This window comes from Lissotriton vulgaris, chromosome 1_1, assembly GCF_964263255.1.
Source record: "Lissotriton vulgaris chromosome 1_1, aLisVul1.2, whole genome shotgun sequence".
Classification (NCBI taxonomy): Eukaryota; Metazoa; Chordata; class Amphibia; order Caudata; family Salamandridae; genus Lissotriton; species Lissotriton vulgaris.
Window position 1 is genome coordinate 458,067,555 of NC_141685.1, and position 16,017 is coordinate 458,083,571.

The 16,017-nt window shown below is 42.8% G+C and overlaps 1 protein-coding gene across 7 annotated transcripts in view; it reads left to right on the top strand.

Annotated features, from left to right (window-relative positions):
- The window catches only part of DNAJC6 (DnaJ heat shock protein family (Hsp40) member C6), a 352,982-nt gene that overhangs the window by 222,378 nt on the left and 114,587 nt on the right, over nt 1–16,017 (top strand). For all 7 annotated transcript variants that reach the window (XM_086953713.1, XM_086953706.1, XM_086953678.1 and 4 more), the window contains exon 9: nt 13,184–13,263. In XM_086953713.1, coding sequence (XP_086809839.1) covers nt 13,184–13,263 — 80 coding nt within the window. The remainder of the gene's footprint in view (nt 1–13,183; nt 13,264–16,017) is intronic.

Genomic DNA, 16,017 nt, shown 5'->3' on the forward strand with positions numbered 1-16,017 from the left:
GACTGTGGGTTGGTATGCAAATTTTCTTTTCAATGTTTGAGTTAAAAATAGAGAGCTATACAAACATCACTACTCTCTAATGGAGTAAAAATAAAAGCTTCTACATTGTTTTTCATTATCTTTGAAATTTTCATTGTTGGCCCACAAAGGGTTTTTTACACAGAGCACTGTGAGTCAGTTATATATTCTGATAGTTGCATTGCGATTCATATAATTGTTTGGCTGAGAATAATATAACTTTATTTTACTTGCTGGGCCCGGTGTGTTATATGACTTCCTGCACTGCAAAGAAAACATTTAGTTATTATGAAAGCAAAAAAACAGATATCAGGCAACATAGATATCCAATATATGTTTAGTACACTAAAATACCTCAAACCGTTGCTTTATCTTGTGAAATGTCAAGACTAATTTAACTCGTTCAACACCAGTAATATGAAAGTAATTTAATGTGTTTGAAAGTAGGGTACAAAACTAGTAAAATACTAGACTTGTTTTTCCATGTACAGTAGGCGCCATGTTTTTGGTCTTGTTTTTCATTTAACAAATTAATGCTTTTTGAGAGTTTAAGATTTTATTTAATTCAATAAACTAATGAAAATGATAGGAATGATTTGTAGAGGGAGATTCTTGACTTAATACGCTACAAGGCCCAAAATGCAAAAGTATTTTTGAATGTCAGCATACATTGATGGAGGTAACTCCATTTATACCTACTACGAATTCACAAAAGCAATCACGGCTCTTCTGCTAGAGCACTACATTGTTGCTTGAAAGGATTGTAAATGTAAATGTCCAGTATTTGTAAAGCGCAAACAAGTACCCGAGTTTGTCAAGGCGCTGGGGGCCGTCTGGAAGATTAAGCAAGCTTTTGACCAGAGTCACATGGTGCTGGGATGATCTGCCGCTGGCGCCCGGGATCTTACCGTGAGCCCCTGGGTTCTGAAGTCAGCTGCCCTGGCCGCTGCGCCACACCTCTTCCCTATTGTTCCTAAGTAGGCAAAGAATGAATGGGCATTAAGAACAATTACGGTTGGTAACAAGGGGCGAAGTGCCCCACTAACAGAAAAAAAAGAAAATGTTGCTTTAATGAAAGGCTACCTGGTGCTTCGTTTCGGGCAGTAAGTAATCAGAAACTCGTGTTTAGGTCGAGCCTAGACGAAAGCAAAGCGAAGCTTTGCTGTCTAGAGCGAGACAACTTATGTAATCACTTTTGGGGGAATGTGGACAGCAGACTGTCACGCGCTTCTCCTGCCGGAGATTTGACCTCGTGAACGCGCACGCTTTCGCGTTGGTGGAACAGGAACAGGCACGCACGCAGGCACACACGCGCGCACATGCACGCAGGCACACACACACACACACACACACACGCGCAGGCAGGCACGCACACACGCAGGCACACAGACACACACATACAGGCTCTTTAACAAACAAAAACGTGTTGTTGCTAACACGAAGGTGTAAACACTCCCTCATTTACAATGCATCTCAAAACACCCTGGCAGTTAGCACCTGCGCGTTGTGTCTTGCCCCTCGGAGCGGGCTTTAAACCAAGTCCATTGAGGCTTGGAGGTATGGTAGGTGTGAGGGTGGCAGTCCAGCTCTGCCCACCACGGAGGTTTGAGAGCGAAGCCTGAGGGACTCCAAACTGCAGAGGGGAGGCTGACGAAGGAGTCTGACTGCCCCAAGATTGACACCCACCACCCTCTTAGCGGGTCCAGGCAGCTGCACTGCACCCGACGTGGGTTGTTGGAACAGGAGGTGACCAGTCGGCCTGATCCCTGCGCACACAAGGTGCTCGGGAGGGAGGGACGGAGGGCCCGCAGGAGGCAACGCACCGTGGTGAGGAAACAGCCCGGATGGCTCTCGGGGTGGAAAGCACCTCAGGAGCTGCTGCGCAGTGTATGAGACCCGCAAGAACTCGGGCGTCTTAATGAAGAGAATACTCACCACCGCAGGTACAGATCATAAAGGTCACCAATGAATCCCTGATGTCTCAGGCCCGGGAACAGGCAAAATCACACAGAAAACAATCAGGGATCCCTTTCTTAGGACATACACCAGCCATAATTCTGTGCCAGGGAACGTGCAATAGCCAGGACACTGTAGCCAATGAGAGCACCGGCAAGTCTTTTGCCAGCCAATGCCAAGCTGTGGTACAGTCTCCGAGGCTTAACAGCCAATAGACCAGGAGAACTCCATAGTCAATAGAAAGATCAGCATTGTACTGACTAATCCACTATCTTCAAGCTTTTCTATTAACAGTGGAAAATGTGTCCTCCTACGGGATTGGTCTAAGCAGCTGGGCAGTGCACTTCATGCTCCGAAGTTGCCCTAATCATGGAACAGAAGACTACAGTAAACGAAGAAATGACAGCCAAGGTTTTCAGTCTTAAATGTGCAGAACGGGGGCCAGTTAGTCAATCTAGTACATGGGTACGAGCAACCATTTTCCCAGGGGTCAAAACGTTTGTTCTGTGGTGTGACCGATGGCCGCATTGATGCCAGCAGGGTGGCGGTCGGGAAGGAGGGGTAAAAAAAAGCATCTAGTGGCAGAATTGTAAAATGTGAAACCAGAAAAGCAGGGGGCTTATTTACAAGCCCCCTGCGCCACTTTTGCATCATTTTTCCCATGTTAAAAATGACGCAAAAATGCCGCTGGGGGCTTGTAAATCTGCCCCCAGGAATCAATCCCGGCTTTAACACTTGACCAAGTGATCCTGGGCAATTGTTTTATTTCACGTTCCCTCCTTTAATTTCATTATAACATATAATAAGACCTTCCAATGCATGACGTCCAGATGTGCACTGTAAACCAACACATAACTAAAAAATGTGTAATTTACAATACCAATAGCTCACATTTTCCTAATGCGAGACCTATTGCATTGCAAATGCTTGTTTTAACAGCTGGAAAAGTGGACACAGCTGTGCATGTGCTGGGCTGTGCGAGAGGTTACTCACCCTGGAGTGACAAGGCAGTGTTGTGTTGTCTGGGTGGTGGATGCAGCATTCTTCAATTTTGGGCGATAAGGCCTGTGACCATGGGCGTGTTCCACATAGCGCCAGAGACAAGAGAGGTAGAGTTGATTAGGTATCAGCAAACATGTAAGACTCTCCACAACCCCATGCTGGTATTTTTTTGTTTCGAGGGGATGGGCTGGGGAGAGGCCCACAGTGTATTTGGAAGTGGACTTGCGTGAGGAAGAAGTAAGTGTTGTGTGCAGAGTGCAACTATATCTTAACATGGCGTGCTTTGCTCTTGCCACGATCATTGCCTCGCGCAGCAGGATTCCACAGGTGTCAATGCTGCCCAGTGCCCACCTTTTGGAGCTGCAAGTGCCTTTGTGGATTGGAGCCAGGCTGCAGCCCCAGCCTGCACGTCTCCATTGATCTGCTGGCTGCCTCATGGGAGAGCTGGATGTCTGCATTAGGCAGGTAAAAATATCGGCTAGCAGTTAAAATGGTGTGTACTTTCAGAGAGAAGTCGAAAGCAGGCAGCAATTACGCAATCCTGAGCCATTTTCATGAAAATATGCAGAGTAATTCTGTCAAAAAGTATGTAACGTACCTTATCTATACCTAAGTAATATACATTGATTGCTTTGAGAGTTAAATGGAAAACACTAAAGCCGAGTAACACACTGACCTCTTGTACCCAAACAAAATGAAAGACTGAGCGCTGGATCCGGGACAGGCCCACACCTTCATCTTCTGCCATCTGAAGTGAGTCTAACAATGCTTCTGGTCACCCTGTACCTATGCAAAGACATTGAAAGAGAAGATTGCAGAAGTATAAATGCAGGGTTAGTAGGAGACAGCAGGGTGGGCCCTGTGCCTGTATAAGTGCTGGGTGAGTGGGGATGCTGTATGAGTACAGGGTGAGTGGGTACGCTGTATAAATGCAGGGTGGGTGGTGCACCTGTATGAGCTCAGGGTAAGTAAGGTGCCTGTATGCGTGCAGGGTGACTGGTGTACCTGTATATGTGCAGGGTGAGTAAGGATGCTGTATGAGTACAAGCTGAGTAGTGCGTCTATCAGTGCAGGGTGAGTAGGGACACTGTATGAGCGTAAGGTGAGTGGTGTGCCTCTATGAATGCACAGTGAGCCTATATGAGTGCAGGGTGAGTGGGGACACTGTATGAGCGTAAGGTGAGTGGTGTGCCTGTATGAATGCACAGTGAGCCTATATGAGTGCAGGGTGAGTGGGGACACTGTATGAGTGCTGGGTGAAAGGGGATGCTTTTGAGTGCAGGGTGAGTGGTGTGCCTGTGAGCGCAGGGTGAGCATTGTGCTTGTATGAATGTTGGGTGAGAAGTGTGAATGTACGAGTGCAGAGTGAGCAGAAATGCAGTATGAGTGCTGGGTGTGTGAGAACAGTGTATCAGCTGGGTTAGTGGGTATATTCGGAGTGCAGGGCGGGTGGTGTGCCTGAACGAGTACAGGGTGAGTGAGGATGCTGTATGAGTGCAGGGTTAGTGGTGTGCCTTTATAAGTGCAGGGTGGGGTGGGGTGCCTGTATGAGTGCAGGGTGAGTGGTGTGCCTATACTAGTGCAGGGTGAGTGGTGTGCCTTTGAGTGTATGGTAAGTGGGGATGCTGTATGAGTGCAGGGTGACTGGCATGCCTGTATTAATGCAGGGTAATGGGGATGCTGAGTGGTGTGCCTACACTAGTGCAAAGTGAATGTTGTGCCTGCACGAGTGCAGGTTGAGCATTATGCCTGTATGAGTGAAGAGGGAGTGGGGATGCTGTATGAGTGCAATGTGAGTGAGAAATATGCATGAGTGTGGGTTGAGTGATGCCCTCTGATAGGAGAGTGATTGCTGTGTCTGTATACACACAGGATGAGTGGGTATGCTGTATGAGTGCAGGGTGGGTGGTGTGCCTGTATGAGTGCAAGGTGACTGGTGTGCCTATATTAGTGCACAGTGAGTGGTGGGCCTCTTGTGAATGGATATAATCTATGACTGCAGGACAAGTGGTGTGCCTTAATGAGTGTAAGGTGAGTGCTGTGTGTGTATATGTACAGGGTGAGTGGGTATGCTGTATGGGTGGGTATGCTGTCTGGGTGGGGATCCTGTATGAGTGGGGATTCTGTATGAGTACAGGGTGGGTGGCGTGTCTTTATGAGTGCAAGGTGAGTGGTGTGCCTTTGTGAGTACAGGGTGTGTGGAGATACTGAATGATTGCATGGTGAGTGGTGTGCTTATAAGACTGCATTGTGAGTGGGGATGCTGTATGAGAGCCTGTGAGCTGTGTGCCTGTATGAGTGCAGAGTGAGTAGAAATGCTGCATGAGTGCAGGGTGAGTGTGGATCCTGTATGAGTGCAGTGTGAGTGGGTACACTATAAATGTATGTTGGGTGTTGTGCTTGTAAGAGGGCAGGGTGGGTGGTGTGCCTATGCTAGTGCACGGTGAGTGGTGTGCCTTTGAATGTAGGGTGAGCGGGAATGCTGTATGAGTGCAGGGTGAGTGGTGTACCTGTGCGAGTGCATGGCGAGTGAGGTGCTATATTTGGGCAGGGCGAGTGGTGTGCCTTTATAAGTGCAGGGGGAATGGCAATGCTGTATGAGTGCAGGGTGAGTGGTGTGCCTGTAAGAGTGCAGGGTGAGTGCGGACACTGTATGAGTGCAGGGTCAACATTGTGCCTGTATGATTGCAGGGTGAGCAGTGTGCCTGTGGGAGTGCAGGGTGAGCAGTGTGCCTGTGGGAGTGCAGGGTGAGCAGTTTTTCTGTATGAGTGCAAAGTGAGTAGTGTGCCTGTATGAGTGCAGGGTGAATATTTAGAGTCCACTGGGTGAATGGGGATACTGTATGAGTGCAGGATGAAGGATTTGCCTGTGTGAGTGCTGGGTGAGCAGTATGTGTGTGTGAGCAGTATGTGTGTGTGAGTGGAGGGTGAGCAAAGCAATGTGTGTCTGTAACTGCAGGGTGAGTGGGTAACGTGTCTGGGAGTATAGGGTGAGTAATGTGTTTGTGTGAGTGCAGGGAGAGTGGCAAGTATTTTTTGTGAGTCTATTTGCTTCTTTAAAAACAAATTATAGCAAGCTGTTTTGAAAGATATACTGAAAGTACATCAGTTACATCTATTATTTCTCACATTCTTTCCCTCGGGCAGAGAACCCCACTGCATCCCCCACCCATGTTTGATTCAAGCTCACTCTCACTTTATATCCAACTCACAACATTCTGCCCATCCACCTTTACATTTCTCTAACCGCCACTGGTGATATGGAATCCAGATGTATATTTCCAATTCTCATTCTGTACTTTTATCCAAAGATAGAGTTTACATGGATAGGCTCTGAGAGAATTGGATCGAATGTGTGCCAGTAATGTCTAATAATAGACTCATTTGCAGATACATCCAGGAGTCGAAGAAGACAATATTGAACCTGTATAAGCAATAGGGGATTAAAAATTGAGAATAGCTTACATTCCATCAGGAAAATTATTAAAGTGAGATATGGAAGGAATAGGTTACTAAAAACTTTTGCCATTTCACCACTGTATTATAGAAAGCTAATACCTGATGTAATGTTCTAACCCCCGAAGCTCTCAGAGAACTGATGTTGCTTTTAGTGGCCACACCAGGAATCGGTGCTCAACGGCATATCAAACAGGGGATTGCAAATCATATCATTAGTCGCTGGAGCATGTGTGACAAGAGAATAAGTGCTCAGGAGACCATACCTCAATGGAAAGAAAGGGAAGTGTAAAATGTGTTATGGATTCCCTGAATTTGGAGTGTTCCCTCTGGGTCTGCATGACAAATAACTTTTTTTTCAATGTTGTAAAAGATTAAAACAATACCTAAGCTTCCATGTAAAGGCTGAATAGGGTGCTTGTGAAAGCCAGGTGGGACATTTTAAAAAGAAGAGCAAAGAGTATACACAAAAGCAGAGAGAGGAAGAAGCAAACACAAGCAGCATTCTGCATCAATTGGCATATTATGGATTAATCTCTTAGCTGTCAACTTTTGACGTACAGCTATAGCTGATTGCCTGCATATAATGACTATGTCCACAGGGGAATGAATTGCCTCTCCTACAGCATGATGGTTATTGCATTCCAGAACATGCACTAGGGTGCCAGGTTTTGTTAGCCATCACTGTATCCCAGGTTCCAATGGCAAAAGTAGGCCAGGCAGAATGGTGAGGATCTGCAGCTGTCTGCGTCAAGCCAGAGAGATCTCTGACCTCTCGATGGGTTACTGCTGTTGTCTTCTGCATATTAGAGCTCCTTCCAAAGACCTAGTGGTAGACTTCAGTCATAGAGGTGAGTAAGTTAGGTCTCTAGACCCAACACAGTCAGCTTTTCAGGTGGCACATAATGGACCTTTTGTTATTAACAAATGAGATATGCAAGTGGAAAGATGTCATTCTGTGTAGAACCTTGTACAGTTGCCTGTTCCTCCTATAACTGCTGAAACTTGTGACAAGTTTTTTTATTTGCAGCCAGATTTAACTCTATATTTCAGTGTTGGCCAAATTCAATTACCCAATCATTAAACTTGGGATGATGAGGTATGCTCTGTATGCTCTCAGGCAGCTCCTACTACCTATAAAGTGTAAGATGTGTACCATTGTATAGCATGATGGGAGTAATGGTTGTTGGTATAGGCAATCTGTGGCTGTTGGACCCATCAGTCTTAGGGTGGTCTTCCCCCCCAACATTTTTCCTATACCCTCCTATTTTGCTGAATTTTATTTTGCTGGCTTTAGGGCTCTGTGCACTTTACCACTGCTAAAGTGCTTGTGCTCACTCCTTAAAAGATTGTAACATTAGATGACTCCAGCATTTTCTATTTACATTTACTTCCCTAGTAAAATGATGAATTGTATACTCAGGACCTGTAAATTAGATGCTACTAGTGGACTTGTATCCATTATTTTGCCACCCACTTTAGTAGGCCTTTTAAACATGCCCTAAGTCTGTCATTGCAGCCTGAATGCAGTTTTAAACTGCCAATGTGACTTGGCAAAATAACCCCCATGCCAAGCCTTAAACTGCCATTTAATTGCATAGCGGTCACCCCTAAAGTAGGCTCTACATAGCCATTAAGGCAGAGTACATTGTAATTAAAAAGTTGGGCATGTACTTTTATGTTTTACATGTCCATGTAATGGGAAATTCCTAAATTTGTTTGTCTCTACTATAAGTCCTACCTCTCATATAGGATAACATTGGGTTGCCTTGTTAACACTTAATACGTGCAAAATTCTGTTTGGCATGCAGGACGTTCATGTTTGGTGTCTAAGAAACGGTAATTTAAAATCTTCTTTAAAGGTAAAGCCGGATATTAAATCACAATTTTGAAAATGGCACGTTTCAGAAAGTTTTCATGACCTAGCTATTTTATGCCTTCGGCATGTTCCTTGGTCACATGACTGGGCGTAGTTTACAGTTGGACTTTGTTTAATCCTCCCAGACAGCCAAACAGTAGAGGGATTAGGCATGTCTGGATGGGCCTCCACTACAAGATTGGAGGGAGCTGGACTATTTACAAGTCAATAGGCTGTGCTCTGCCTTCACACAAAGGACTTCACACTACCTCATTGTTCATGCAGTCAGGCTGGAGCCAGGGCAGTGAAGGCAGGAAACTCCAAGCACTTCAAAGGAAATTCTCTAAAAATGTCTCCTTTGTCAGAGAAGGCACAATGTATTAAAATATGACCCTCAGACTCACTCTGAAATTCACTTTCTGGACCTGCAGAATGACTCTCATAGGACTTCCTACTGTAGTGGCCTGCTGTGTACCTCAGAAGACTACTTTGCTGCACCAGGAAGGACTGCTTTGCTACCTGAAGCCTGTCTTGAACCCTCAGAAGCCGGCCCTGCTGCTTTCTCCCTGTTCCACTTCTTGAACCTAGGGCTATCAGAGTGACTCAAAGGACTAGGTAGCTGGCCGCCTGACTAAAGCCTCTGGTACAGAAAAGGCTCTAACCATTTTGAACCCACAACTGGACCCACCCTGAGTGAGTCTTGACCCTCCAAGTGGTGTCCCTCTAGTGCTGGACCCTTGGAAGTAGTGCTAAGGTGCCCAGATAGACAAACTCCAAAACTTGAGAAAATGTTTGGCACAAAAGTGCCCTCAGAACTGAGAAGAGACCAGATCAACCTGCTTGTCCATCACCCAAGTTGCATCGCTGGTTGACCTGACTTTGTGGCAGCTCCCCCTACATTCTCCTCTCCAGCAGCAAATCTTATACAGCTGTTCTTTGCAGAAGGGGTATCTGACCTTGTAGTGCCCTCGTCAGCTGTAGCTTGCAGATTTATCCCACTGGAGGTTTTCGACTTTAGACTAAGTCTGAAAGTGGAAGTCTTCATTGTAACTTTGTCCAGCAGCTCCTCAATGACAACGCCTCCTTCTCAAACACTGCTTGCAGTCTTGCCCCGCTGACCTTTACCTTCTTTTTTTTTTTTTGTAAATATTTTTATTGTATTTTTTAACATATTTATTCCCCCCACCTCCCCCGGACAGGTAGACATTCTACACATTAACAACATGTGTTTTACATTGTTCTTATCATACATACATAATCGTTATAAAGAATTTTCGAAAAATATATTCCCAGCATCACGGAAAACAAAACAAAAACAAAAAACAATAACATAAATGCATGAAAGCATCGATAATAATTAGTTTGTGCGTCTCGCCATTGTGTAAGAACGGTCCAGATTTTCATACCTCTTTTGCGTTGCGATCTGCCTTTTCGTTTGTATATAGCTATCTCGATGTTATACACAGCTAAAAGCCTGGCTAACCACTGTTGAAAGGAGGGTGTTAACGGATCAAGCCATGCCGAGGCTAGGCATAGCCGCAGAACAGCCATGGCAATGAATATAAAACCGTGACCACTCTCAAGGTTGTCTGGATCTTCCGCCCCAAGTACTATTGCTTCATGTGACAAAGTAACATTTCCGCAAAGAACTGAGCTTAAGAACCTCTCTATTTCTTGTATCAAAGGTAATAACACTCGACAAGAGGCAAAAATATGAACGGAATCTGCTTTAAATAAATTACATCTCGGGCAGCAGGTCCCTTTGCCAGTTCCCCATTTTGCAATCTTATCCGGTGTATAGGAGAGAAGGAAGCAGGTTTTGTAAAATTGTGCTTGGAGTTTAGTGGAGATAAGAATGGTTTGGTCTAGCTGATAAGAATATAAAAAACCTTCCTTTGAGATATTAAGTTTACTTTGCCACTTCATGACAGTTTTATCTAAATCGTCCGGGAGCGTATCCAGTAGTGAACCATAAACCCTGCCTATTGAGTCTTTCTTGGAGTGTATAATTGTCTCTACTATCGTACATTTTTCAACAGGTGTTTTTGCCCCAAGTTTATGTTTAAAAAAAATCCCTTATTTGGAGGTACTTAAAAAAGTCCCGCCAATCTAAATCAAATTCTTCCTTCAGAGTATTAAAAGATTTAATCCCCTGAGTAGTGTAGAAATCCCCTAATTGTGTTATTCCTAGATTATACCATTTGTTTACACAGTTATCCCTAAAAATTATTGGAGGAAGAATAGGATTATTCAGAACCGGAGTATAATATGAGATTGGTCCTATTCCTAATATTTTCTTTACGACCTTCCATGCCTTAAAACTACTATAGAGTGTCTTAAATTTGACCTTTTTGTGATAGCTGTCGTGAATGTGCCTCCTGAAATAGCCATAGCTAGCATTCCCCACTAGTAGCTGAAAGATAGAAGCGGTATGTTCCTCTGAGTTTTCTCCCCCTCGCAGTAGTTCCTTACTGTAAAGTAATACACATGACCAGTAATATCTCCTTAAATTGGGAAGAGCTAACCCGCCTCTATTCTTAGGGAGGGTAAGATATTTATACGCCCGGCGGGGTTGTGCATATGACCATATAAATCTAGAAAAGGTACGTTCTATTACAGTGAACCACTGGCTAGAGAACTCTAGACAGATAGCCCTAAATAAATGTAGTATTTTGGGAAAGTACACCATTTTACGTGCATTTGCCCTCCTAATAATGGAAAAGTGGAGATTATCTAGGCGTCGTAGATCCTTTTGTATTATGTTCAACATTGGCTTAAGGTTTATGTCCACCACTTCCTCCAGCTTTGAGGAAATTGTAACTCCCAAGTATGTCACTCCCTTCACCACCCTTGGATCATCCATCGCAACTTTTGGGTTCAGAACAATTTGTGTCTTACTTTCGTTTAGCGCGTAGCCAGAAACCAGCCCAAATTTCCTGGCTTCAGCCTCGATAGTCAGCATTGCTGTTATGGGATCTGCCGTGACTATGGCAATATCATCAGCATATGCTAATGTTTTTGTAGCATATCCCTGTGATGTGATAGGTGTTATGTTGTTGTTTTTCTCCAGATAGCGAATAAAGGAATCTATGTATATTGCAAAAAGCAATGGAGAGCATGGGCACCCCTGGCGAGTTCCCCTGGAAATAATAATTTCCTTGGTTAAACTTCCATTAACAGATACAACGGCCCTAGGATTGATATACATTTTTTGTATCGCCTGTATAAATTTATTTTGAAATCCCATTATCACCATTGCTTTCCAGAAAAACTGCCAGGAGACCCTATCAAAAGCCTTCTCTGCATCAAGCAGAATTAGGGCCATAGGGTCTCCTGTAATTTCTGTTCCGTCAAAGAGCGTAATCACCCTCTGGATATGATTTATCGTTGACCTTCCAGGAACAAAACCGTGCTGACTTTTGGCTATTACCTGGTGTATTATAGGTGCAATTCGATTTGCCAAGATGTTAGAATATATTTTCGAATCAGCATTTATTAGAGTTATAGGGCGATATGACCCAAGATGTTCTGGGAGTTTCCCTTTTTTAGCGAAAATTACAATTTTGGCGCTGGACCAACAGTTGGGCAGTTCCCCCCCCCGGAGAAAATATGAATAATTAGATCCCTTAAGACATATTTAATTTCCTCTATGAATGTAGCATAGAACTCTGAAGGGATACTATCCAGACCTGTTGCCTTCCCTTTAGGGAGGCTCTTGACTGCGGTCAGAACCTCTTCCATACTAGGAGCTTCCTCTAGTGTCTGCTGTGTATTTATCTCAAGGCTTACACCCTCACAATTCTCCAGGTACCTTTCAATTTCGATTGTGTCCCCTTTTTCAATTCTACGTATATAGTTCTTTATAAAACCTCAAATGCTTGCCTAATCTGCTCTGAGTCTTTTAGCTGCCCTACCACAGGATCTTATTTTACGTCGTTTCCCAGAACTAACTATACTTCACCAAATCAACATTCTATTCCTAATATTTGAGGTCGTATCTGTTGAACATATAGTTACTGTTTGCACTCACTTTATTAAACACACAAAAACAATAGAAATGTTATTAATTTGAAATGTAATACAGCGTAGTTTCACAAAGATGCTCCTCAAGCACCTTATGTAACAAAAGTAGGATGTAATATTTATTATTTTATTTGTATTCATCACTGTCACTTTAACATAGATGTAGATCCTGAACACTTATAGCTAGAAGCACTGTCCATATACAATGAGTGCAAAGCAAGATACATATTATCAACTAACAGTGTAATAACTCCTAAAACATGGAAGGTACTAACCTTTTGCGGAAATAATGTAAAGTAATAAATGGAGGCGCAATATTAAAAAAGAGAAATGTGCATTATAGACCATCTGAGATGAAACTGAATCAGACGTATGATATTAGATGGTAAACATTTTCTGGGCTTGATACAGTGGTGAAAATTGTTTGAATCCCAGAGAGCGGACGTTCTTCCAGTGGGCTCTCTAACCACTGTTGTTCTGCATCTAAATTGAAGGGCGTATTAGTTCGGAGATGCAAAGGATGTTGCGGGTGGGGCATACAGCTTCCAAATCTTGAACAACAAATAGTTAAGAAAGCCCTTGTGAGTTACATTCACAGGGCAGAGGCTTGATAAAATATACTTACTACTGAAATATCTTTTACTGTTGCTGAATCTATATTACACTTGCAGTTCAGAATTTCTCAGTATTGTCAGGCATTTGTATATATGTAGGCCTCTTTCTTTTAGCATGCTGAGAAATTCTCTTCCTTTAAACTCTGGTCCCTGTTTTGTAGAAAATTAAATAAGTACCCTAAAGCAGCCTGAGTGGCTATTTTCATTACATGTATTAAGGAACTTTATACTTCTGATGTCTTTTGCTTCATTTCAGATGTCAAACACACAGATATTCCAAATTCAGCTCCATACTGGCTTCATACCCCTTGGAACAACAGTATTGAATTTTACAAAGTAAGTAATTGGTGGAATTAAAAAGAAAGATGGACTGGATACAGAGTGTAGAATCTGTGAGAATATGCATAATACATTTCATCTCTTTTCTCAGTTTAGAAGTTTATACAGAATTAATGTAGTATAGAACAAAGTTTTTTTAACAAGTCACTTCTACTAGGCAATCGGGATGACATGATGATGCAGTAAGCTTTTTGCATTTGTTAAGACAGCAATCTCTTCTCACAAAGTTCTTGTTTTTCACTACTTACATTTGTCATTTCTAATATAATGCTGGATGATTCTGAATAGGTTAAATTGTTTTATTGGTTTAGGTGTTACTGTCATGCTGAATGTACAGATACAGCATACTCATGGCAGTACATTTTATTAGCTCTGGCTAGACTAATCAAATGGATTTAAATTGAGCATTAAAACATATATATATATATATATATAGATCAGGCTTTCCTTAAAGGAACAGAAATCATTGTGGAAAATCTAACAAAATGATTTTATTCACACTCAAGCAAACAATTGAGTAATAATGTGTAGAAACATAAGAAGCAGATAACTAGCATCAGTACGTTTGTACCACAAATTTGTTTGGATTGGAGGTAGAATGGCAGGTTTAGTTTGAGACGGTCTTGTGACAGCAAGTAATACACTCAAATGATTGGCAGAGTGCCTTACAGTGACACCATTTTATAGAAGTATACAAGTTAAACAAACAGATGAGGATCCATTAAATGGCTAAAGAATATGCCTTTATGGTTGTGTGCTTAGTTTCTTTGCAATAGTTATATTCAAAGTAAGTGGTACTAATTCAAAGAACACTGTGATCAGTCTGCAGCCCCCACATGGTACACATTGCCAGTTGAGCTGAGATGCCCCAAAGCTTTCCTTAAATTTTACAAAGGACAGAAATTCCCTTTTTAAATCTATCTGTTTTAGTCTCCTTCACTTACCCCTGCTTATTCTCTGTTAACCTCCGTGCCCCTGCCAGTTGTATAGCCTCCTGGATTGGCCCCTGTATTTCTCCCTCTTTTTCGGCAACCTTTATCTTTTTTTGTCTTCTACACTTCCTCATCCTAACACCATCCCACATCAGCTCTTCCTCTGTAGCATTATTGTTTCTCCCGTCTGTGCTTTCAACTCTTTTCCTTATCTCTTCTTATACTTTAGGCTTCTTCCTCTATGGAAAGTCACCTCTTGTGTCTGAGTTTGTTCTATTTGAGGTCACACCCTTTTTAGTTACCTTCTTGCAAGTTTTTCTCATTTTTCTACCTCCTGTTTTTCCTATTTTTACACCATCCTTGTCATGTTTCAGCTTTTTGTTGCTGTTTCCTCATACATAATGTCTGTATTTATTACAGCCTTCTTGTGCAAATTCCTTCCTTTTTGCTTTCTGCCAAGACTGGTTTTGAAGTGTTATTATATATGAATTGTATAATCTATTAGGTTACATGGTCATATTTTGAGGGGAAAATATTCTTAAATACACGTTGGGGTTATCCACATGCTGGTGAGCAACAACCACTGCCTCCTAAGCAGTGCCTTATAAGTTGGCTGCAAAAATAAATCTTTGCGCTACCCCTCACATTACAGGGAGAGAGGGAGGAGGTGTTGTGTTTTCTAACCAACAGCATATGATTCATTAGAAATGAGAACCTTACTTTTGTAGTCCATGTACGTGGAAACTAGATTGTGTATGGGAAGTTGGAGGGCAACTCCTTTTTCTATAACATCTCCCAGCCATAGTATATTAGTTCCAAAATGGTAGTTAGACTGGTGGTTAGGATCATTATTGGGTTTCTTTATAAGAATACACATTCAGTTGAAGATGCCAATCCTTTCCTCCCTTGGGGCTCTGAGCACATTTATTTATTTATTTAGCTTCAAGAATGTGTAAGGTGCAACATAAAACCATGTACTGTACAACGTAAGGTGCCCTTTTCTATGGTTCTGACCTTCACAGCATTAGCATCAGCGTCTTCTAAATGAGGTGAGCAATTTCCAACATATTTTGTACATGAAGGGATGACAGCTGATGCTCCTTTCTTATAAAAGGATCAACATCATTATAGCTCAGATAAGCTCCTACTCTATTCACCACGAAGTCTAAAATTGGTGTGGGTAATGTGATGCCCTCCCTTGCCTTCAACATGCTTGTGTTCTGCCTTCTTTTGTAGGGGGTGGTTGTAATGCCATGAATGGGATTGAGACTCTTGAGAATGCAAATAGGCATAAGCATTTGAAGCATTCTTAATCTAATCTTAATCAAATGGACTTAAAGTGGCAAATTCAAAATGCAGTGATAAAGCCTCATGTTTGAGGCTAGTCATTAAATTCAGACCAAATCTTCATCACACATTTCTCATTATCAGTACTTTTACCAAGGCAATAAAAGTGCCTGATACATTTTAAATTAGAGATTCTACAGCAGTATGAACTAGAAGCTGAAAAACTGAGGGGGTGGGCGTGGCCAAGTGGCAATGGAGTGAGTCACACACCATCTGAGCTCCCGCTGGCGATACCCATAACCAGTTCTGAGAACCCCCATCCGCTGACATCCTGAGGACAAATGTGAGGCCTGGGGGCAGCTGATGCCACCTATATGCCCCCACGGGCTGAACTGTTCCCATTGGGCACAGGGACTGATTTGCATATGGCTGGGTTCAAACTGGAATGGCATGGTGAGCAAAGAACAATGTTTTTAAGCCCAGATCTCTGAACCGGGGTGAATGTATGACATGTTTCTGCATTGTGTCCATC